This window comes from Paralichthys olivaceus, chromosome 17 (genome assembly GCF_024713975.1).
Source record: "Paralichthys olivaceus isolate ysfri-2021 chromosome 17, ASM2471397v2, whole genome shotgun sequence".
In the NCBI taxonomy this organism is placed as follows: Eukaryota; Metazoa; Chordata; class Actinopteri; order Pleuronectiformes; family Paralichthyidae; genus Paralichthys; species Paralichthys olivaceus.
The window spans coordinates 11,255,251-11,281,266 of record NC_091109.1 but is presented as its reverse complement, the minus strand read 5'-3'; the positions used below and the strand labels follow the sequence as shown (position 1 = coordinate 11,281,266).

Genomic DNA, 26,016 nt, shown 5'->3' with positions numbered 1-26,016 from the left:
TTTATTCCTTCTTCTTTATAATCCAACATAAATGTGTCACCTCCTTCTTTTCTTTCCATACTTTACCTTTGGTACCATATTTAAATTATAGCTCCGTCTGTCTAAAATAGATTCATATCCGTTTTGGTTTTGGATGACACTAAGACAGGATTTCCCTTGAATTCATCTAATCAGTGTCAACACATAACATGGGTTCGGTTGTATCTATCCTAACAAGCTCTGCCATTGTGAATCCTTGTTCAGGACTAAAATAACATGAAAGAAGGCTAATAAAACAGACTTCAATACTCCAGGGCTGGCCCTATATCTTCTTACCCGTGGAATAGCAGGGGTACGCTCAACAATGTCAACAATCACAAGCAATTAGGAGCTCAGTGGCTCAGAGAGACTGCGGAGTACTGAACAAACAGTTAACATCTCAGTCTGACAGCAAGAAAGAGAGAGATTAAGAAAACAGTGCAGTAAGATATTCGTCTTTCAGTGGTTTTCAACCATGGGGAGGACCAATACTGAAGCTAATCCAGAGCAAATAAGGTATTTCTCTGTGTGAGAATTTGGCAGGAGGGAGCGCGGTGGGGAAATATGCTGTTATGTCTGAAACAAACTCATTTAGACAAGAGGAAAAACAGCAGAAAACGCTTGCCACTCCAGAAACCTGTTCAATTGGCCATCTGACACTGATAATTCTCCAGGAAATTTGATGCCAAATATTTTTTGCTTTCGAGGCCTGACATTTTGACCCATAATTTAGAGAACAGCTGTATTTTTAACCATTTTTCTTCTATAACCAGCTCTGAACTGTCAAAACACAAAAAAGCAATCCCTTTCTCAAGCCATTAAACTAAAACCTATAGAATTGCCATGCCTTTAATTTGTTCCTGCTTGATTATATGAGTATAAATAAAAAATAAAGTGGAAATTAAGTTTCAACTGATAAGTTGTATTACTCCAAACAAACCCATGTTACCTAAACAGTAGGATCTGACAATGATCTGGGAAATCACATGGTATGTTTCTTTACTTAAACTCAAGGCACAGTTAAAGTTTTCATGCTCAGCAGGGAAGGATACCAGATCAACTCTGAACTAATTAACAAAGGAATTAACTTGATTACATTTTTCCAATTATGAGGAGTAAATCCCATTCTTCCTACAGATCAATCATGGGAGAGGAGAATGGCTTAAAAAAACTCCTCAAATTTTAATTCCAATTTTTTTAATTTAAAAATCCCTTTAATCAAGTCTGATGAAAATGAAAATGAAAGAGTGCCTGACTGTCATCAAATTCTCTCGCCTTACTTTGCCACAGAGTCACAAATAGTCAGTCACTTGTATCCCTTGTGCATCTCCTCTCTGCCTTCCTGCCATAAGTGAGTCATGTTTCCTTTTTTTTTTTACGAATTACCATTTTGTTCCCAAGGTTGGATCCCGAAATTAGTACAGGAACTGTTTTAGTGATATGAGCCAGATACAGTCAAACGATTGAGGCACTTTCCACACCAATGAATCCTGTACATATAAATTCTTAAATGTCATATGTAACATTGTTATCATTGTTTGTCCCTTGATGCTAGAATATAACTGTAGTCTGTACAGATGTATAACTAAACACTGTATCTTTTCTTAAGAATGCGAGAAACTAATTTTCCTCACTTTTTATTATTAACATCGCTCAGAAAGTACAAATTTACTGGAACGTTTTCTACTGCTGTGTATTTGATGAAATGAACTGGGTAACAGTGATAATCATCAAGAACCAAGCAAATACCAATGAAAGATTCCTCGCACTTAAATCTTTGTAAGTACTTGTTGCCAAGTTCTGGAGTGTAAGACAAACTCTGAATGAAGTGAGGTCAGGTCACATGTAGATCACACGAAAGAAAGAAAGAAGATTCTACTTCATGGATTCTGAAGTTCTTCAAGCAGTTTACTGGTTCTAGAGATAAAATGGATGACCAGTGGTGCATTGAGGGACATTACTATCTCATGGGATTGTACAGCAGATGTGTTTGTGGGTCTGCGTAGCTCAATGCTTCTCTGATGGAGCACGTTCCTATTGGACACTCACCCAAGATTGGTCAGAACTAAAGAGGTGCTGATGGTCCTCGAGGTCCTCTTGTATGGCCTGCTGGAACTCATGCCTCAGCCTTTGTATCCGGTCATGGTTACTTGGAGCCATCTGACTGCTGGGGAAGAGAGAAACAGGAAGTAAGAAAGTGGAACTAGTCTTTTTGAATCCAGAAGAAACTCTGAGCGGTTATTTAGAGGGTAATTTTTCAGCAAACTTCCGCTCAGAAATAACACCTGGCACATCACTCTTGCCAGCATGTTGCTACAGATGCTTGCTCATTTTCTGAATAATTCACTGACCACCCGGACACCCCTCTAAATTGTGTAGAGGATCCCCTTGATCTGACAGTCATTATTCCCTTTTGCATACCCGGCTGACATCGCTTCGTGCTTTTCTTCTTACACTCCCTCTCACCATCTATTGCTCCTTAACATCCCTATAACTGAAAGTGTCCCTCGTGCACCATTGTGCATGATGCATATCCCTTTTAGACTGCAGGAGAATATTGGCCTTTTATGGTACACAGTCATTAAATACTGTGGAAAACCCTCATTTACATCCCCTTCATTAAAGGGCTTTGAGGGGCCTGTCAATAGGAATCAATAGTCTTCTTTCAGCTTAATCAGGCTCTCCTTTTATCAGCAGCTACAGAGGCAGCACATGACAAAATGCATAATTATGATCAGACAACTGGCTTGATAATAGGCCTGCATTTATGCATACCACAGGGATGAAAGTGAGCAAAGGTTAGGAATTTGTGCTGGGTGGGGATGGGAGCGTGGGGATGTAGGGAGTGGGATGGAAGGAAAAGTAGATAAAGGAGGGGTGTTTGGTGCTGAGTGAAAGAAGGGAAAGGTTAATCAAGAGCATGTGAGACAAGGGGAAGAAAGAAACTCAGCTGGGGTGAAGTAACTGAAATGGCCATCAGGAGAAGAGAATCACAGGTGGGTAGAAGAAGGGGATAGGGAGAGAACTAAAGCTAAAAACAATGTCAAAATGGAGCCTTGACTCGAGGACCTGTCATCCTGTCATTGTGCGTGTCCTCGGGAGTCGCACTTACAGGTGGCATGCCAGCAGTGGAAGTGATTGCTTGTTTGGGCCCAGTGGATTCTGGGCACAATTACGGTGATAATTGCAGATTAGAATGAGCACATCCTTCTGATGATAATGGGCACGAGGACATGCTGCCAATCAAGCTTCATTAAAAGCACAATAAATGGCAGCTCATAAATGATGCTAGGATCTCAGTGCATCCCCCCGAGTAGCACTTGGTGAAGTGTAGGTATCTTGTTATTCGTATTGCCTGACCAAAATCAATTGTATTAGTTATACTTCATTTGAATTCTATAGCTTTATGTGCGTGGGAGTGCATTAGGCCTTTTATGTGGATGTGGGCAATTAAGTGGCTCACTGGGGTGTGAGGTGCCTTCTGCTTTTAGGCTGTGGGGTGAAGGTGGAGTGCTTCTATTACTGTTCGTAATGCTGGTAAAAGTAGAGCTTCTGTGCATAGACTATATGTACAAATCTATGACAGCACTTGTTGGCTAATAAAAGACGATATGTCCCTTAAAGGTCCAGTGTGTAAGATTTAGGTGAAAAGGAAATATTGGCAGAAATTTTATGTAGAATAATCCTCAAGATGTTTTCACTAGTTCATTTCATCTAAATTGTATGAATTGTAGTTTTCTTTACACCAGGAAAGGCTCTTAAATTCAAATACTTTATATTTACATCAAGGCCGCCATGTTTTTTATAGTAGCCCAGACTGAAGAAAACTAAACACCTTTTGAGTTTTTATGACAACTGAAGGCTACCACAGGTTCTTTTTCATGTTTGGAAGGGGAGACTGAGGTGAGGGGTGTTCAGCTGAAACATCCAATTTCAACACTCAATATCACTACATTCTACACGCTGTACCTTTAAATTGTTGTAACTAATTCATAAACTAAGAAATAGCAGTTTCAGAAAGAGCTCTTTATATACTTAGTTTCATCTGTTTATTGTTATAACACAATGTTTGTCTTAGCTAAACTTTGCACACAGCAATTCCATTGAGAAGGAGAAATGAAAACATACTGAAATGATTCTGTTTATGTTTTCTATTGCAAATGGATATTCTGAAATACAGGTCATATACCATCATCCCTGCTAGCTGAGAGAGAGGTACAGTGGAAAAAGACCAAATATAGAACTGGGAAGCCCAATACATGTAATTAGCCTAATCCCTGAGGCTGGTCAAAGAGAAGATGAGGCTGACTCCGAACAAACAACCTCATAAATCTTTCCCTTTGACCCTCCAGGGACGGTCATTGCTAACATCAGCATCTCAAACACTCACGACCGGGCTAGAGGAATCAGGGGGTGCAGTGAGAGCCAGCTGGGGATCCAGACAAAGAGCTGCGACCCAGGCTATAAACAAGACTACGTTAGTCCATATGCACTCACAACACAACGACCTATTGCCCTTCTCTCACCCACTAAAGCATCAAGAACGAGGAATGACCTCCATCGCTCCAGTATGGATAAAGTGGTGTGGTGTGGACTGCAAGAAGATCAGCTGAGACAAGATCTCCAGAAAATTAAAGAAATAGCAGCACAGCACTTCATATTATTTTCCCAAGAGCTACAAATGGAAATTGCATCAAATATGGGTTGGGAGTGGGGGTGGGATTTAACTTGGGGTGAATTTGTCATGGCAGTTCAAAGGAGGCCTGTGCAATATCTAGATTATCTGTAGGGGTTTCTCCTCTATGTCCCCCATCCACCGTGGGGGGAGCAAGTTGATGGGATTCTCGGAAAGCACTCCATGTAATTATCCAGTGTAAATATATTCATACGGAAAGAAAAAGGAGTTGAAGATAAGAAGAGACGAAGGGCAAGAATCAACCACAAAGTGGCATCAGAAGCTGCGCTATCACAGCAATAGTCGACAGAAGGCCTGTCTTCATTCATAAAGAAGATGGATTCAGCTGCCGTCCCTGAGAGCTCCTCAGAGCTGGGATACCTCAATGCATAATTAGTCAGCATGATCGTTGCTGATGCATCAGGTGTCACTGCTTTCCAATTCCCCCCTGAATACATCAGTGTCTGTAATGGGCCTGAAGAACATGAAGTGTGAGAAAAGATCGGGGGGAAAACTGGTAGCAGTTTATGTTTGAAGATCACCTCAGCAGTTAAGATGGATGTGACAGCGATGCCAGCAATCTAAGGCTATGAAGGAATATGAACGAGCACTGCTCATCACTTTGCTATAAACCATGTCATGTTGATGCTTGAGGGAAAATGTCTGCATCATGATCGTATGAGCTTACAGGGCTTAATCCCACTGCACTTTTTTTTTCTAATGCAAGTCCTCTTTTTAAAATACAATTCAATGGAAAGAAGGACACTGCCTGTAAAGTAATTAAAAAAACATGGGGGAGATAAAGTATCCATATGCCGCAGAATTTTCACAGCCAGCATCTTCATTCGGGCCTGTATAATGAGGTCTGCTCAAAATTCATTTGTGTGTTTGCAGACTGAAATGTCAGCACATGGCCTCTCAGGGTGGCAATGCTGCTCCCATATGCATGCAAACATACCCACGCAACGCAGGCTGCAACTCACAGACGTAGACACACACTCACTATCTCACTTTCCCCGTCTTCTCACTTTACAGACACTCATATTCAGTAAAGTCACACTGCTGCTGTATTTACAGATTGGGTGAAAGCTTATTCCGAGGGCTTACCGGGTGAGGTGAACCTGTGAATTCACAGGCATGCAGAGTCATGTCAAACAACAAGGATACAGGCCTGTTTGAACAACAACAGACTCTCCACTGATCTCCTCCTCCCCCCGCTGCTGCTCCAGCTCATCCTTGTCTTATTTAGAAAGGATTAAAAAGTAGCTGAAGTTGGGAAATACCATATAATACAAGAAAAATAAGCCCCGAGCTTCCTGGACTTGTTATGAATGTAGCTTTGTGACAGAATCGAGCGTTAAGGTTTTATTCGGAACACCTTGCAGTATCACAGCAACACCTTTATTCTGGCATTTATTTAGTAAAAGGCTATGACAGGTCAGTGGTATGAATGTGTCTATATGCGGACATATGTGTGACCTCCATCCCACCTGTGTTTTCAAACCTGACCTGTTGACAGAGGTCATGAGCCCTCTGAGGCAGCGGTTGGGGGTATGTGGATTCCTGTCTGTGTAATAGTCATCCCTTGATCCGGGAGGATTTGGCAGATGTCTCACACACCACAAGGCTTAGGCCAAGGATGCATACTATGCCACAGTCCCCCTGTTCGCTTCTGTTGGTGGATCAAAGCCGCAGAAAGTCTCGGCATGTCTTATAAACACTGCCACTGGCCAATAAAGGAGTAATACAATCACTGAGAGTGCAACATGGGTCATGTGAGCATACCTAAGGCCAGGGGCCAATCCCAGCCAATCAGAATGGGAATAACAGAATGTTATAATCCCGGAGATAATATTTCATGATATGAAGTTTGACATGAGTTGTCACAGACTTGTTCATTTCCAACTAAAGTAGAAAAGGCTGAACTGTTAGGGCTCCGGTCTGACTTTAAAATCAGGCAGTCTGTTATTTCTTATCTGATCACTCTTGATTGAAATTCTATCAGATTGTCTGGTTTCTTGCTCTGGCCCCAGTATCTCAATGCAGCAGATGAGGGGGCAGGCTTCTTAAGTTTGGGCCCTTTGGCAATCTCACATCAAGTCAAAGGCTTAGCTCATCTTTATTCCATCGCCCTGTGGACTTTCATTTATTTCAAAGACACAGAGATGAGGCATTTTTTTGGGGAGATGGACAGCCTTTGGGACCTACTGCGATGATTGAATAAGATTAGATATGCATTACCGCAGGTCATTTTTGAGCGGGAAAGGGACAAAGATAAATCATTTTTTTAGATCCTTCAGAGGACATCGGCATACATCGGCCAGTCTGCTGTGATTTCTGTTGCAATCAAATGAAAACAGTTAAAACATATATTTCCCTCCACTTTCTGCTCTCGATATCCCAGCTTCATAAAAATATCCCAGTTTTTTCTTGCCTCATCTCTCTCCTTCATTTTTTCCCTTTTTGTTCCCATGTGTTTTATCTCTGAATGCCTCAGTCCTCCTCCGTGGTAACAAGGATAGGTCATGAATTCCCTTCTGTCCTCCTCATCCTCTCCCACTAGCCTGGTAAGTGACAGCTGCAGGCCGGACAAAGGCCTGATAAAACCATGGATTTGTCAGGCTCTGACTTCACCCATGTCCTCCTGTGACTGATGCACTGACATTGGCGTCTCGCCAGCTAAAATCCCCACTTCGAGATGGGGGCTCTTTCTCCGAATGTGTGTGCGTGCATGTCTATCTGTGGTTCCTTTCAGACTCCATAGGGACTTCTTGGGGGTCCTCAGAGGCCATCATCTGGGCTGCCTGCCTAGACCATGTTAGTGACGTGACTGGGTAGCATGGAGCTCTGATTAGCAGGGGAAAAAAGCAATTTATGTTGAGCTGCTCCCTCCTATAGAATGTCCAACATGGCTGGCCTCTGGTGGACTGTTCATCTCCCACTTCCCTGGAGTGAGAAATGAAGATATAGCTCTGCCCTGAAGGGAGCCACAGAGGATTGCCCTCTAGGAAATATAGCTCATAGAAAACGAAGAAAAGGGCAGGCCTCTGGTTATCCATTGGTCCCTTTAGAGATACACACCCCTCTGTATTTCAAAAGGCCAATTTTCCCCAGCTCACATATCCCCTGCCACCCGGTCTGGCTCAACTTCACCCCAGTTTGCTTTATTACCACAAAGACACGTGCTCCAACCCCTCCTTCCTATATGTCATACATATCTTCCTCACTTTCATTCTTCTGTTTCAGGGAATTGTCAAACTACAGGTGCAAGAGATTAATCGGCCTGACAGCTGTCTACATGTGAGACACCATCAATGCCTTCTGCCCTGCCTTCTCTTTGGCAAGTTTAACGGCTTTGGTTCCAAAGTAAACGCCATTTAGATGAGTAATAGTATTTTTGTTTCTGTGCAGGGCAGTTTGATTGGTTTACTCTTTTTTGGAAGAAAAAGAGATGTGAAAAAATCAACTGAAAATAGTTTGTGTTGTCTTAAGACATCCAGAATGTGATCTTTGGCTTTAATGCTGAGGCTGGGATGGCAATCTACAGACCAATAAAATGACAGGAGGCAATGTCTTGGCAGAGCCGGCTGGATGGCCAGAAGATTCTAGTAAATGGAAATTAAAATGTTTTAATGCTCAGGTGCAGTTCAGAAATGAACCGATTATTAAATTGATATTGTGAGGCAGATGGCAGCTGCTCTAGCTCAGCGTGAAGAACAGACACAAGGTCATGGTGGCTGTCCGTTCGAAGTGAATGCGATTTACAGAGGGTGAAAAAGTTATTTTACTGTAAAATAAAAAGGCTTGAAAAGTTGACTGTACAAATGTTGTCATGTGTGTTGCCTGTGTAATACATTCTATGAAAATTCCCCACAAGATTCATTTAGCTAAATCACATTAATTGCATCAAATTTAATCGAGGACAACCCAGTTTACATCCAGCAGTACCGCTACAACGTTGTGTAAAGAGGGAGGCACAACATTAACACGGCATGCTCTCTCAGAGTGCATGGAGTGCATGATAAGAACTTTCTCCACCTCAGTTGCCTGCAACTTGTCTATATGTTATTTTCTGGGAAGAGAGGAGCGAGGCGGCTCTTAACTGACAGCTGCGTCCATGAAGAAAGAAATGAACTTTGAAGTTAAAGCCCCTAATCCTAGTCCATTGATTCAGAGGCACTTGCTCACTCTGAACGAGAGTCAGAGTTGGGCTCGGAGTATGGCTCGGACTGTGTAATGCATTCACACAGTCAGAAACACACACTCTCACAAATGCATGCACACACATCAGAGTAAGTGCCACTTTGTAATGTGACAAAGCTGCACTGCGTGCTGATGATTAAAGCTAATCATGTGTTCACAACTTGCAAGCACAGACAAAATTAATTTGCTGGATCGTGCCCCAAACCCTTTAATACAGCAAATCTTTGATTTTCAAAGAACCTTATAAACAGCAAGAAAACACATGTGACAGCCAAAGTTTCATAACAGGGTGAATAATTATCTTCAAATTTCTGTCCTTCACTGCAGTGTTAAATTGGTTTATACGGAGACATCTGATGAGTCTACATTCTCCTGCAGGGTAAGCAGAGTGACGAGTCAGTCTTAAATAAGGTGTGAAGGCCACAGGATAAAGTATCCATCTAAACAGGTTAGCTCAGCTTTTATGAGCCCATCAGGCTTTAAAGACAGCTTTTACGAGATATCAGCTAGCTAGACACTACGAGGGGGAAAGCGAAGTGAGCTGGGGGTATACTATATTACTTAGGTTTCCAGTATACTCTTTTATGGACCCTGCCACCAAAATATTTGGTCTAAGTATAGGTTGGCGCCGTGAAATATGAAATTGGTTGCTGTATTTTGCATTATGTGACCTCAAATGAATTCCCTGTGAGACTGATATGTTCCAGTCACCTTTGCAGGTTTGTCTCAACATTCCAAAACCCTGAGAGAGCGAGACTTTGGGAAAAACACAAATGATTGTTAGCACTTGGACAAGAAGAAGCCAAGTTTGTCGAAGCAAGTGTTGATATTGTAAATGCTGATGCCACATTTCAAGCTGATAAAGTGCAAAATGAAAGTGAGTCAACTGTTAACGGTTAATTAACAAGAAATACAAAATATGAAAAACCTATAGCACCAATTAATTTTCTGAACTGTGACGTACAAAAAATGAAAACTGGGACTTGTTGTTGTTCATGTTTCTCAGTCTTGGTGCACTGCCACAGATACAGTCTCACAATCATCTCCAACCTGCTTAACCAGGTCCAGCTGAGCTCATCACAGCTGTGAGATCTCCAACCCCCGCCAGACCTCTCCTTCCCACTTGACTTACTTTGTTCACTTTGCATTTTTGACACTGCCTCATCCCTCAGCCTCTCCCGTGCTGGAATTGTTAGTGTGGCACAAACCGGCACATTTCTTTTTTTCTGTGTGTGTGTGTTCCAGTGCCTCTGCATGATTATAGACAGAATGGAGGGGTGCAGGTTAAGAGGTGGGTTCCTGCTAACAACTTTAAATGGGGTGAGATTTTACTCAAATCAGCACATAAACAAATTTTAACAAGTGCTCTTTTCAAAACACCTCATATTTTAAGTGGCGGTAAATTGACCTTCAAGCTTGCTAAAAATGTCATCACACCCGACACTGTAATCACACAGTACTTTGCCTCTGGTCAGCCTTTTACAAGTTTCAGATCATTTCCAAATCAAAGATTTCCTCACTATTTCTTTTGTTTTTACAAACAACCCACAGGGAGTTGAAGCTTAAGTGAACATATTAATGGTTTATTAAGAAATAATTACTTAGAATTAGACTCTTGAATGTCGGAGCTTTTCAAAACCAATTGGACGTATCCACACAATCCCTATGTGCACCTCTGTGTGATGTAATGGTTTTCTGCTGTGGCTACTTCCAAGAATAAAAGCAAGCCTGACATTCATTGTGTTTGAGCAGTATTCCACACCTTTACTGTTTAATCTCTGATTTTCAGTCATCACACAATAGTGTTATCATTTTACAGTGGTTGCCTGCAGAGTTGGAGAAACACATAAGGAATTGTGACACTACATTATATGCTTGTCAACACTGTTGTCCTTTAATATGCAAAAACATCAGCATGTGAACGGGCAGAGAATCACTGCGAATGCAGGTATTCACTGACCCTCTGCTTTTCTTGAACGTTGCTTGAGTGACACATGCGATATTTAATAAATGGCTAATATTAGATTTCAGTTGGACCTAGGCAGTGCTGATGCATTGACCATATATTACATTTGTGCTCAGAAATGTATTATTTAACATCTGGTGCATCATTTTCAGTAGGACTGCATGGCTGACGTGGAAGGTTTACTTCTTCACCGCTGCATTCAGTGGTCACACGTGCACACATCTTTTAAAAAACAAATCTTTTTTCAGCATCTATAACAAGCAGAACAGATATCCTGTCTTTTATTAGGGCACTGAGGTCTCCCAGGTTCAGTCTCCAAGGCCTGCACCACAAAGTAGTTGTCGTTTTACGCCAGCACGACATCACACAGTTCTGAATGCTGACTATGGCTCCCCTCTCCAAATGTCAGAGGATGACGCTCAGCGGGCAAGCTGTGATGCATGGGTAAATAATTCACGCCAGGCCTTCGTGGCTCTACTCGCCATCCCGTACTCAAGCAGCCCACAAGACCTCTCCTCCACGACCCCCCGTGCAGCTGCTACTTCCTCTATACATAATTAACAAGAAGGCACAGTGTGATGCCCGTCAGTCAGAGCGTGGCTAGAGCCAGGGCCACTTTAAACAATAACAATATTGATAGTGGGTGTAATAAAGCAGAATTAAAAAGATGGACTATGATTTTTTTTGCTCCTGGCGCAGCTGGTCCCTGTTTTAAGTGTTGAGAAGAAAGGGGGGGGGTTACTTCTACAGAAGGGATAAATGCACAGAAAAAAAGAGGGGTGGGAATAGAAGTAGAAGAGGGGAACTGTTAGCCCTCTTCCCTCCCCCCCTCTCCCATCCTCACTGGCTGCTCTTCTGTACTCTCCATTACTGGATTAAGTCCTGGAGTCTTCCTCTGAAAGCCATCGAGAGGGACGAGGTAGGAGGTCAGGGGTCATGACCTTTAGTAATGGCCACGCACACAGACAAGCGTAAAGAAGAAAAGATGGAGATGACAACATCGTTTCAATTTAGGCCATCAGTGTTATGTAATAATCAATGTGTCGCTCAAGAGGTTGGCAGACACTGACAGATGGAGAGACAAAATGAGGATGAGTGAAAGGACAAAAATGAAAGAATATGAAGTAAAAACACTAATTAGTGAATCACAAACACAAACAGGTGATAAACATAATTAGTTAAAGTCAAGTAAAATATACTTTTAAACAAGATGTGAAAATCAGTTGGAGGTTTGTTGCACTGACATGCATGTGACCTGTTCCAGACATTCCTGTTTGCTTCAAACTTAGTTTTCCTCTTGTGTCAAACTTGTTTAATTTAAGTTTTACTTGTGAATTATTTAAGCTGCATCCCTCTCAAAAGATGGCAGAGAGATCTGGTCTGTTTTTCTTTCACAACTCTGCAGCTATTTCCTTTACACAATGGACCAGCTGATCACCCTGGAGACCAGGACAAAAGACACGCAACCGAGATCTGAGGATGAAGTGGAAAAATGATTGAGACTGATGGAGAACACTGTATCTTCCTTCTCTCATCATGGGCAATGCAAAGATCTCTGGACAACAAGATGGATGAGCTGGCGGCCCTTGTTCAGAATCAGATCTTAGTGTTGTGTGTTTCACAGAGACATGGCTACAAGGAGATGTTAGAGATCCCATTACTGTCATAGACCGTTTTCAGATGGTTGCAGAGGACAGGATGGGACAATGAACTGCAGCTGTGGGGCAACATGCACTTTGCATACCTCACACCAACACCTCAGTTAACCTGGCAACCGTGTCTGGTGACATCTGCTCTTTTACTGCTTCATGATCTCTAGGGACTTAGACAAGACCCTCCACACTTTCCCTCAGTTTCATAAGACAAGTCAGGATCCTGAGCTAGCTAAGGCTCATTACTTTTTGCACATTTGTATTTGAACATATTTCTACTCACTTTATATTATTTATTATGGTTTTTAATTTCCTAATTGTGTGTTATTGCAGTGGTAACAAAGACATTTGCTGTCAGGATCATTAAAGTTTATGTGATTCTGTTTAGAAATTGTTTTCAGTCTTTATTCATGGGAGACACGTTCACATATCAAACCCACTGGTCCTCCTGACAGGTGCTTTACAACGCTGTAATGCATTTGTATCAGCCCATAAATTCACAAAGTCAAATCAGCGAAGAAGAAACTCTGCCATTACCGCTATCACCCATCAACCTCCAGGAGCCTTACATATGTTAATGCCCCTTCAACCTGTGACCCTCACATTCATGACATCATTATCAACCCAGCCAGACATAATGTTGGCCTGTCACCGCTGTGATCTATGGTCACAGTGGCTCTCCCTCTTAATGAAGCCATTGCGCTGCCTTAAACTGCTGAAGCCGCGACGAGCCTGGCATGGCCGTCGCTCAGCTTAATGTGAGTACACATCCATCATCTTACATCAGGCATCAATCAATCAAAAGCCCCTATGACAGCTGGTAGCCCTGCGTCCCCCCCCTCACAACGACCACCGTACACACACACAAAACTCATTGGCTGTGATTATGATCTCAATTATCATCATGACCGCAGGCCAGCACTTCCCCTGTGACCGACATGCTAATCAGGAGCACTGGCAGTCAATAATCAAGGCTCGGAAAAGGCCACTGGGTACAGAACTGGTCAAGTATAATTATATGTTTTAATGTTTATTGGCTTAAATGAATAAGCTTGGACCTCAGGAGAAAATTGCAAGATCTGGAGGTGATCTAAAGTCAACTAACAACACTACACCGTAAGTGGTTCGATTTTTCTTAACATGCACATGCATGCAAAAAGCCAATCCTGTGACATGGCAGCGAAGCCATAGATGATCTTAAAGTGTCTTTGTCCTCCCCAGAGATTTAAAGGGTCATAACTTAGCGTGTCCAGTCTAACCAAAGCTACGAGGTCAGCTGTGACAGGCTTTTAGTCGTCAAGATGGCGACAATGGCGGCGTTCTCAGTGCATTCTTATGCACAAACACCCCCTCCCCCCAAGTAGCAGAGGCAGCAGCTGAGGTGGGTCTCAGTGGTCTCCTGTCCCGTTGTTTCTTTTCAGCAACATGGATTTGAATCCAAATTAACTGGGCTTGAGTTTCTTCATGTCTGCCAACAGACAGCTTGTATGGATGATATTGTGTCTGTCTCTTCTATGCAGGTGATTATTGGACTTCCCCAAATATGAGCAGTTATCACAAACCAGATCACAGTGTAATCTCTTTTAATCCTCTAAACTGCTTCTGAGTCATAAAACAACGAGAGCTGCTAAGAGAGGGAGGGGTAAGAGATGAGAGAAGGGCGGCAAAAAGAAAGAAAACTGCACAGAAGCCGAGTCTGTGTCCTCAATAACAGACATCTATCTAATTAACCTCCTCCACTGAGAGCAACTCCTGTCTGGCATTTCAGGAGTCATGAAAGGATACTGCAGTTCCATGAGAGGGAATCAGAGTGGACATCACAGCGATAAGAAAAAATAGATAGTGTAGTACCTCTTATGGTATTCTATCTCATAACCCACTTCCTCCCTTTGGCAAGGCTTCATGTTCATGGTTAAAAAACCTTTAAGGAGCCACATTTTAAATGTGACACAGCAAAGCACTCAGCTAAGCTCCTAATGCACCTTGTAATGTCCAAGAGAATTATTCAGGCCTGGTTAGATGGCTGACTTTGGTGCTGGGGTTTAAGGTTAGACTGCAGTTTCAGTGAGGGGAGCTGTGAGACACTGATGACAGAACACTGTCACCTTCAGGTGGTTTAAGGAATGGGTGACAGGGACTTCTTATGACGGCGCTCCCAGAGTCCCAGACAAGCCAGGGAGGATTAACCACAAAGCGGTCATGGGTTCGCCCACAGATGGTGACCGTGGTGGCTGATGTGTGAATGAACGCATCAGCGATTCAAAACTACATCTGCTTGAATACACACACATGTATGCGTGCACACTCGGACACACAAAATGCTCATTATCCCTAAACTCCAGCTTGGGTTGGAGGGCGGGAGGTGGGGGGCATCAGAACAAAAGCATTAAGTAGGAGTGAGCCCTTTAATTATGGGCCAGTGTTCGCAGAACTCTCAATAGAGCTGAGAACAATAGAGGTCTTTGGTAATGCTCAACCTGCTGAGTTAACACATATTCTCCAGGTATGACAAAACACACACACACACACACACACACATACACACACACACACACACACATACACAAAGCCACTGGCCATGCCCTGGAAATGAAGCAATAATTGCCCTGTTGGTAACTGAGAAGTGAGTGGCCAGTCTGAGTGGAGACAGAAATATCTGAAGGACATTTAATTAGCTTTCCTCTCACACAAGAGCCAGTGGATATCCTATTATTTACCATCATATCCTACATTTAATTTAAAGCTACTACTGTATGTGTACAGTACCTGAATATATAATTACTAAATTCATTTTGAGTGAGTTCAGAAAATGAGATAAGATGAAATTTGTTTCTTTTTACTTTTAATTTATGTACCGTACTACAATGTGAATTCTCCTGAATTGCTTAAGACCATGCAAGGCCATTGAAACACACAATTCCCAACAGCTGTACGCTCTGTAGTAAAATGTTCTTCATGGCTTAAAGGATAGTAAAGACATGATACTGAGTAAATTGGCTCTCCGATGGCCTCCCAGTGTGGCGAGGTGTCCGGGTATGTGGCTCCATGTACTGAATGTGTGAAGGATGAGACCTATAAATAACTGGAGTGCTGATGGTGACCATATGACCATATGAGAAGTGACAGCTTTCCCTGTCAGTACATTTGACAGGCTTAGGGATAACTCCACATGCCTGGCAAATTGGATTGGAGCTCTGGTGGCTTTGCAAAGGGAAAAAAAAAAAAATCCCTCCCTGACTCCTTCTTATCCTCCCTCTATCTTATTCTCCCATTCACTTTTACCTCCCACTTTTCGGAAATTCAAAGAAGTGCGCAATGAGCTGGTAATGGATAACAGTTTCTACTTCATGTTTTAAAGTCAGATGGGGAGGCCGGCCGGGGAGCTGATAAATCATCACTGGTGCAGATTGAAAAACATTATCACCTATAAACAGTCCAGCTCCCTCCCCTTATTCCATGACAGCCCTGGCAAGGTGATCTTCTGAAGAAGACAGAGAGGACAAGAGAGCAGGCTTTTGAAACTTCTGACAGCACGACAGCGTCTGAAGGACACCATTGGGTCAAATGAGAAAAACAACATTAAAGAGACTCAAAAAGGATACCTTCAACAACACCTAGCATCCCAGAGTCAGGCGTCTGCACACTTCACACTAGAGCCCAATTCAACAACAACAGGAGACACTTTCCAAGAATGAAGTTAGCTCAACAAGTGACATCAAAATGCTCCCCAAAAATAGCTTTAACAGTTAATATGGCAAAGCTTAACTTACACAGGGATCTTGTAAAGATTAATGAGAGGGGGAGAAGAGAGAGAAAAAAGTACATTGATGTGTAAAAGAGAGGCAAAAACTTAAATGAGCCAAAGCAGCTGGTGGCAGTAAACAGTGGTTGCCAATTGGCCAGTGCACACAGAAAGCTAATCTCCAAAGCAGGGCGTGGTTACCGTGTTAAAAATTCAATAAAATCAATTTAGCTTCCAAAAGTCACTTTAGCTTGAGGAACTGGGTCCTTTTTTATGGCACTTTTGTATCTGAGATTAGAACATTTTATAGGGATTGAAAGAATGTTGTATCTACAAACCAGAATGTATGGGCCATTGACAAATTTGTCTCGATAAATGACTAAATGTCAAGATTTACTCAGGAATCAAAAGGAAAATCCTTGAAATCCATTCACAGCCCACAAGGATAATGGTGTTTGCGTGCTTGTATGTGTCTGGCCCATCATGCATTTTTCTTTTGGGAGACAGATAAAGCTGGGTGACGTTTCTGCTCCTAATATTGTTGCTGTGTTTATTGTAATATTTGTTTAGGAACTGATTCCTTTCCATTTGACTTCTGGTAGGTTAGTTTCCTTAGCAGACAGCCATGTTTGTACAAGGTTATCACAAGATTCCCCAAGTGGGTGATTTCTCAACTTAAAAAACATGAATTGGCTATTGCTCCAGTAAATCCAATATTCTTGACTGCCTGGGTAATTTCAGTAACAGCACAACAAGTGCTAATAGCTTTAAGCGGCAACTCCTCTAAAGACACATTCAGATTAATATCCTGTGTTGAATGGGGATAGATACACGAGACGGGCTCACTCAGACATGCGAGGTACCAGGATGTAAAGCGGACAAAGTTTACGTGGCCTCGTTGGGAGTGATGAGAGCGAGTGATGAGAGCTTGCCACATGCTCTGGCCGTTGTGCTCCTTCAAGAGTAAAATCTATGATAATGGACCTCGAGACCTTTACTTTGCTCGTCAACAGCGCCGCATATAGTCGGGCTGCCTCCCACACTACCTCACTCACATGTGCAGAAATATGAGCATGTGGATGGAAATGTGTTCTCCGAAATAGCTTTTGGCAAACACAGAAACATACAATTTTCTAGTCAGATGCATTCATGCACAAGATTCCATAATCTCCAATGCTCCTGTCCAAGAATAAATGGTCTGTATTTCTCTAGAGCTTTTCTAGTCTTGACCACTTGAGGCGCTTTACAGTACAGTGTTGTTTTTCACACATTCATCCAGTGCATTATCTCTATCACATATCTCTCACACACCTCAAGCAGACCTGTCAGGAGCAATTTGGGGTTCAGTATCTTAAGGACACTTCAGCAAGAGGCAGCCTGGGATCAAACCACTGACCTTCTGTTTAGTGGACAACCCGCTCTATGTTCTGTGTCATAGCCAGCCACAAATGAATAGATAAGCACTTATGCCCAAATTGTTGGGCTTTGATTACAACATATTGTATATGTTCAATCTGTACAAAAATCTGTGAACTTCAGAGGTGCTGGTCAGTGGATTTGATTACATTCAAAAAGTGAATCGGTTTCCTCTGCATTCAGTCTTTATGCCAAGCTATGCTAACTGGCTGCAGGTTTACATTGCATGGGGCGGATACAAGGGTGGTTTTGATGTTCCCACCTTGCAGCAAGACAGGGAGAAAAAAGTTTAAAAGTTAAATGCCTGAAACACGGTAAGGAGCCTTTCACATATAGCACACACACAAACATGCTTACACGTACCCAGGCTGGAATAACTTATACCAACAAAGTATAAATCTTTACACACCAAGAAAAACAGACTGACAACCTTTTCTCCTCCTCCACTACCCAACCTCAGCGTCTGAATTCACATGGGCGTCTCATCGATCACACGTTACAACGTCTGAGATGGACAGCTGCTGTTGAGAGCCAGAGATTCCTGCCATTACAGAGCCATCTCATCCATTTACTTGCAGATCAATGGGGCAGTTACTGAAATGGCCCTCGGAGCAGTGTGTCATCCAGCCCAGGCGCTTTAACCGCTTCGGTCATGCACTAACTCGCTCACCTGAACCCGTCTCTGTCTCATCAGGGCTGTCCTCTCTCAACTGAGCTGTTTGTTTTGGGAGATGGATTTGGAGACAAGACCCCGACCTGGACCAGTGAGTCGTATTAAAGTCTGATGGCGGTTGCTGGATAGGCTTTTGTTAGCTGGTGTCTCTTTACAGCTGATTAACAGGTCGCACGGAAACAAAGTCATATCATGAATAACTGATGAATCCATGTGGACCCTGCCAAATTCCCTTTTAATTAAATTAAGTCACAATTCAAAAATTGATAAAAGGAGAGAAGAGGGGGAAAAAATTGACTTCTCTCTACATTTGGACAGGAAAGGTAGGTACGATTGCAGCCTGGATTAATGACTCATCATAAAAGCAGTGATGACTCTTGCTGGGGCTTCATTTCAAAGTCACCACACAGGGAAGGAGACTCAAACTGTCAGAAATACACGCACAGGGTTCAAATGATCCTTGGACAACATTGTTTTTTTGCAATGGTCTTTTCTCTCATGCATACAAACACACACATATACACACACCCATTCTTTTCAGGATGGACTTACAACTGAACGCCCTCCAAAGAGAAGGAATCAAATAAAGCCGTCAGTAGATGGAGATTAAAAGAAGTGCTACACAGTAAAAATCAGATTTATGGAGCTCAGGCCGGGTTGCTACGGGGGTTTTGGTGCCATGGTAACCCAGTGAACGGGGAGGTCGAAGGGGCGCTTGAATAAAGAGCTGTAGAATGGTGAGAAAAGAAAGGAGACTTTTAACCTCTCACTGTTCACATCTTTTCATCAAGACTGGAGCTTTTACCAGGCTAATGCATGAAGGTAGAGTTTCAACAGAGGGGTCAAAGTCCTCTTCATAAATAACGAAAGCCTTTCTTTTTGTCTCCATTCAGGCCAGAACAAATGCATTTGTGTCTTGAATGAGACAAAGACTTAAATGCAACAAGTTCATGATTTTAACTCCATGGAAATGGCTCCTTTAATCGACAACTTCATTTCTGTTGCCCTCTTTCCACTTCCTTCCCTCCTCCATCTCTCCACAGTCCTTTATTGTCAGTCCACTGCTGTGCAACCAGTCTTCCAGCCAACCGGCCTGTGAGGCAGTCCTGAGACCCACCGTGGTTAGTGGTGTGTTGTTGTGTTCTGTCTGTGGGGGCAGTCCTGTGCCATGCTGCTGTTTCCGGGGCCAAGGCCCTTTACTATTGTCTGCTGCCATATGGAAGCCAGCACCAACATGGAGATAAGCCTGTCCTCATGCTGTTCCCTGACCTTCTCAGGCACCCAGCTGGCACTAAATGCAGAAATAATTATTATCCCAATTACCCAGGCCAACTCTATCGCCTCTTCTCTTTGTGTGCTTATAGGGTGTGGGATGGGGATGGGTGGGGGGTCCTCTGTGGAGTGCCGGGGCTTATGCTGGAGGAAGGTCCCTCACTAAAACTAAGAGGTTTATTCCAATGTTGCTTTATACAATGAATATTAGCTTATTACAACATTACTACATGAGCAATCATGGGCTGGACCACACCCATCTTCAATCTCTGGTTGAATTTGGGTCTAAACTACACAACTTTAATATTGTTTTCAGTACTGTTTTGTATGTATGTGAGGCTATAGTGGTGATAAAATCTATCCATACATATAAACACCTGCCAAGGTACTCTAAATCACTTGTGTTGTAGACAGATACAAACACACACACACACACTCACCAACTCACACACACACACACTCTGAGTGGATACATTTAAAAAACAATCATGAAGTGCTCGAATGAATTAGCATTTAAATTATGCAATTAAAATGTTGCAAGAGTGTTAAAGTTTCTGTTTAATAATACTATTTCATTAAAAAACAATTTTAAAGACTTTTACATTTGGTTATTCCATTATGAAGCCCTAACCACAGTAAGAGTACAGTTTTTAGCAGGGTGAAAAATGCTTCAAGAGTAGATAAGTAGTAAAGTGTCCTTTGACAACTATATATACAATGATAATTGCTTTTTCCTCTTCTTGCAGTGTGGCTCAAAGTCCACATGGTTTGTTTCATTTCCCCTTGTTTTCAGTTTAGTTTAGTCATTTGGGTGGAACAGGTTTAGTTCTGCATAAGAAAGGAGCAGTGTCCATATTTTTAATTGTGACATATTGATTACACACTGAAGTTCATACATAAACCTGATAGAGAGACATGTTAAATTAAGTTGGCACCAGCCTTTAAAACCTGCTACTTTCACCTTCCCACCTGCCTTTAATCAGTTCCTGGGGCTCACTGGGGCTCAGGACACCAGGGTCGGAACAAGAATGCTCCACAGATGTTCCAGACTTCCAACTGCTGAAGCATCTGTGTCATAAACCCTGTCGGGCATGTTGAAGGATGGATGGACAGACATGACGACAAGTGCAGAGCTTCAAAGACTGCACGGGCAGGAAAAGGGGGGGAAATGTCTCACAATAGATATGTTCAGTGGATGTGGAAAAAGCCCCCTCTCCCGCAAACTTGGTGGAATCTGCTCCAAGGTTCTCAAACAGAGGTGTGTGTGTCTGTGTGTGTGTGTGTGTGTGTGTGTGTGTGGGTGGGTGGGTGGGGTGGGGGTAAACAAGCCGTGAGAGAAAGTGAGGAGGTTGCCTCAGTGGCAAAGAAATGTGAAGCATGATGTGTATAGAGTTGTGTCTTTCTCTGCGGTGAATACTTACACCCAAAATGAAAGATGTGAGTTGCTGCTGCAGATACATACATGCAACCATAAATATGTGATGTGTCCATTAACTCTCAGCTCTGTAACAAAAGCCAGTACATAATAAAAGCTGTAGAAAACGGTAGGTGAAGCATACAACAAAAACATTGAAGGCATCATTACTGCCAAAACAGCCTGCACCATCAGCTCATCTTATCTCTGCACTTTTATTGCTTTCTCACCCTGCGGTGAAACGCTAAAGCTGCCGAGGATGTTGCTGATTCCTCCCTGAAGATTTTTATCCGTACTGAATGTCATGGGAACTTTGGGTGCTCAGATCACTTTAGAAAACTGTATTTTATTGTGTTGTTTTGCTTCAGGCTGAAAGCTCCACAGAAGGAGGGTGTGGGGACAGGGGGGTGTAATAACCATGCCAGAAGAAATGATCTCACTTATCCTGTTGGGATCTCAGTAATGTTTCCACTAGATAGATAAATAATAAAGAAAATATCACAATTTGAGAAACAAAGTAAGGGAGGGATTGGCTATGACTGCAGACGAGGGAGCAGCAGCAAGGTAAAGTGAGTGCATGGAAAGGAAGACTACCAGTGGGAGCATCATGGCGGCATATACTCCACAACATAAGCCCCATCAACAAGAGATGAAACCACATGGGCATACATGCCAGAGCAGGGGTACTCCAGCTCCACTCCTCGTTATTCAGACGTTTTACTGAATGTTATTCCCCTATATTTCCTGTGTATACGCAAGATGGGTGAAGAACAACCAATGTGGGGAAAGATCAGGCAAGCATTACGTGAACATCAGTGAGACTATCCAATGGTGGGTACAGGGTTGCATGGTCAGGCTGGGGAAAAAAAATCTGCCATGAACTTATCTTCCTGCACTCCGAATGACAGGCACACAGAGAGGGCTGGTACAGACTGACATGGTCGGTCAAACCCTTAAAACATCATGGGGAACAGGGACGGCCCAAGGCAGTGGATGCAATGGATGGTCCACTTTACATCACATACCCTTTGGGGAGTATCTGCAGATGGAAGTCCTTTCTCTGCATGTTTGCTGTCATTTTCCAGCACGAGAGATTTATCTGAATAGATGTAAACTTTGAAATGATGGGTCATGTAATGTTACCTTCCTTTTAGCTGAGCTGCAAATCCAAGGTCCTCTTCTCTATCACTGTAGTTTCAAGAAAAAAATTATAAACAACTAAGTTTGCTATTTTTTACTGTCTTGTTTTTTGGATGTTGTGTTTGCTTGATAACATTTTGTATTATATGGTTTGTTTTATTCCAACTATTAGAAAGAGAACCCACTTCCAGTGTAAACCCCTCTGGATTGCAGTACCATGAATTTAGGGTTGAAGCTTCTGAAGTTCAAATATCTGCAGTTTTTCTCCAGAATCACTTCAAACAATTTCGGTGCTGAAACTGGGACCAGTTCTTTCACATTGTGAGAAATCACTTTCTGACTTGTCGTATCAAAGGGAACGACATGAAAGAAAAGAAAACAACGCACACTTCGGTGGAGTAATGAAAGTAACGGAGGGTGGATTTAAAGAGATTAGCTTGCCAGCACTTACATTTAAATGCCTCTATCTGGCCTTGCCTCACTCCATCACATAGAAAATGTTAAGAATGAAGAAGGGAACAGCGGGGTTGATTAGTTTGGGGTTGGGGATTAGGTCTAAGCAAAGGAGCTTTGAGTTATTTAAATCTGCCCCCTTCGTCAAGGTGCAAAGCCACCGCCGGGAAGGTGCATCATGACTTATTCCAGTGGAGTGAATGAAAAGGCAGGAATAAAAAGCACCAGATAAGAGACTCTACCCTGCTACTCGGAAGCATTTATTAATGCGGTTCAGGTAACAGCTTCAGAACAAGGAGAGATGGATTAGATTGTCCTGTGTTGGCAGTTGTGGAGCTAAAGCAGAGGCTCCATCCAACCACGAAAGCTGACGGTCCACTTTTAATTAAGGGGCATCTCTGTGAGAGGCCACTCAGTCAGAGGTGGTAAGGTGGAGAGGATTTGCGATGACATAAAGTCACCTTGAGAGAAAGGAACAGCGCCAAACTGCAAATCATGAACACTGCTTTGATTTTAAAATAAAAGCAAAAAAACTACAGTACGAGCCACTTGTTTGCCAATCACTTCTCACATTAAACATTAAAGAGTCTTAAGAGTCTAGGCCTGTAGCTTTTCATCTACTCCCACCCTTAGTGACTGCACACTAGGGCTTTCTTGTCTGTCTTGCTTTGCCAAGACTGTGATCTTCTCTCTGCATGTGTGTGTCAGTGTGAGTGTGTGTGTTTGACTAGCACTGCCGCGGGAGGAGATGGGAACACTGACCTCTTCACCATTACATCCCCCACAAAAGATGAAAATGGCTCCTATGTTTCTGATTGCCACATTCTCTTATTAGTATCAGGGACGGATGGAGAGATTGTGTTAAGTGTGTGTGTGTGAAGGGAAAGTAGTGAGACGGAGATGGGAGATGGCTCAGCGTCTCAGCAGGGGTAGCAGCAGAGCCATCAAAGAGAATCCCAAAACCACTCATCTCCCGACACTGACGAGACACTGCAATAACATTCGCTAACGCTTAGAAATGTGTGTGTGCATGAGCCTGTTAATTCTCAAATCCATCGCACAAAATTACTTCTCAGAGCGTCTGACCTCCATCTGTCGAGTGCTGCTGGTGCCATATTTGTTTTTGTTTCATCTGCTAAGAATCAAAGACTGTAATCCTGCTGAAATGGGCGGCACGGCAGACCATCCCAAAAGAAGAAATATGCAAGTATCATTCTGTGTCTGTGTGAGAGAGACTTTTATGGCTGATTGTTTAACACAAGAAGAACATCCAGGACCTGACTTGACCCCCAACAGCTGGCTGCCCCACTTTCTGTCTGCTAACACACACATGTAGTCACAGTTACACATTCCTAGTACTTTACACTGATGTCCCAACAGCCCCTCAGCAGACAATACCACAGTCTGTCTACACTACTTTGATCTGAGTCTATATGCCCAGTGTGTGTATGCCAGTGTTGGACTCTGCCTTTAGGGGTTGTGCCTAGTTCAGACAGAGTTCATATACAGTAATGCTTTTGCTGTCATCACCTCCTCCTGATTGTTTCTGCTGAATCGTACCCTGGAGAGACTTAAGTCACTAAATGCTCCAAACATCAACACTTGCCGTCGGCCCTTTTTGGCCGTACCATGAAAGCATTCAGCATCAACTGCTGATCAGTTAACACATTGAAACCGAGCGCTTGTATAAGTGCCAGAAAGAAAAAAAGACAACACAATATCACTGCAATATACTCAAGCTAACACACACAGTGTCAGGCATCAAATGAGTGTTGGCTATAACACATTTTGACTTTTCATGCATGTGAGGTGAGTCATAGTAGGACACAACTAATTCTATTTACCAATCGATGTATATTTCAACCCTCACCTATCATCATGAGCTGCTGGTAGTCACCAAAAGAGTGAGATTGAGACCACAAACCGTGGAGCGGAGCCGCTGCTTCTTCACATTGAGGAGCCAGTTGAGGTGGTTTGTGCCTTCCAATGTGGGCACATTCGACTTTAAGAATTTGCTGAGATAGACCTTGAACACGCTAGACAGATTATATCTCATCTGGCCTGGGAATTCCTCACAGTCGACCTCAGGAGGGACTGGTCCACTTTTGCAATCCTGCAGCTGCCTGCACCCGCAAAGCTCAGTACTGTACTCAACTCGTTACCTGCAATCATAGTCAAGTAAAATCCAGACTTACCCAGATCCCCTGAAAACTGCTCTGTCCACACCAAACAGTCAGGTGAGGATGAGAGGGTGTGGTCACGTCTAACAAACATTGTTTTACTCTCATGCCCAGTTTTACCTCCTTACTGGCTGTCAGGAGTGGAGGGATGGCTTGACTGACCTTTCACACTACAGTGTGACAGTGATTGCAGCAGCATAGGATGAATGAGCTGAAATTCGAAGGGCTTAGACAGGTGGAATGCTTCGAGTCTGATTCAAAGAGAGCTGGCTTTTCTGTCTGCCAAAATGTCAAATGGCAAATCTATGTGCACACACACACACACACACACATGCATGCACACACCCACCCACCCACACACACACATATTTTGTCTGAGTGAAGAACACTGCATGATATTTCACTGGGCCTGACAGGGCCAGAGAGTGAAAAGATTAGTGTGTTAGCCTGTGAATGTCAAGACCGGGCAAACAAATGATTTTGATATGAACGCCTTGCCGAGTCTTTTTTAGAATCTGAGTTTGATGGCTTTAGAGAGCAGTTCAAGATCTTATTGCAGAGGTTTGCACCGACAATATTAAAGTGTAGAGTCTTTTAAGTTTGGACAGTTTCATTTGTGCTGCAATGAGCTGCAAGGCACTGCTATAAATCATGGATATATTTCAATCTTCTTATCAATAATGGGGGCAAAACACATGACAAAGACCTGTCATGACTTATTGGTTAACAAACATGGATCCAATGTCGTGTGTATTTTCTATCAAGTGTGTCACCCTCGCTGGGCTGACAGACACAACAAAGTGCCGCTGGAGTAACACAAAAAGAGCAATTTCTTTCATTCAACAGCTACAATTGAGAGTCTTTAGCTGATTGCTACGATTGATCATGCAAAGCTTTAAGGAAGTCTGAAGCAGAACAGCCCTCCATTGACTACTGCACGGGGGAGGGACTGTGCAGCATTGGTGGAAATAAATCATGTGTTAAAATTATATTCTGATGTGGGGCCTTGAGTGCATATTGATTCGTAATTATTTGTACTAACAGTGGCGGGGGAGGGACAATGCCATCCATTACTGTGTGAAAATAGACGGGGGGGATCAATGCGAGTGGAATAAGGATTGTGGTGAAAAGCGTGGCGGCCATTCCTCTGTCGAAGGCGATCATTAGCCCAAGCAGAGGAGCGAACGCTCTCTGCCATGACCATGGCCTTCA

The 26,016-nt window shown here is 42.9% G+C and overlaps 1 protein-coding gene across 5 annotated transcripts in view; it reads right to left on the bottom strand.

Annotated features, from left to right (window-relative positions):
• Positions 1-26,016, bottom strand: part of LOC109629692 (partitioning defective 3 homolog) — a 323,260-nt gene that overhangs the window by 17,589 nt on the left and 279,655 nt on the right. For 4 of the 5 annotated variants that reach the window (XM_069512786.1, XM_020087499.2, XM_069512789.1 and 1 more), the window contains one exon: positions 2,068-2,185. In XM_069512786.1, the coding sequence (XP_069368887.1) occupies positions 2,068-2,185 (118 nt within the window). The remainder of the gene's footprint in view (positions 1-2,067; positions 2,186-26,016) is intronic. The other variant, XM_069512787.1, reaches the window with a different exon arrangement.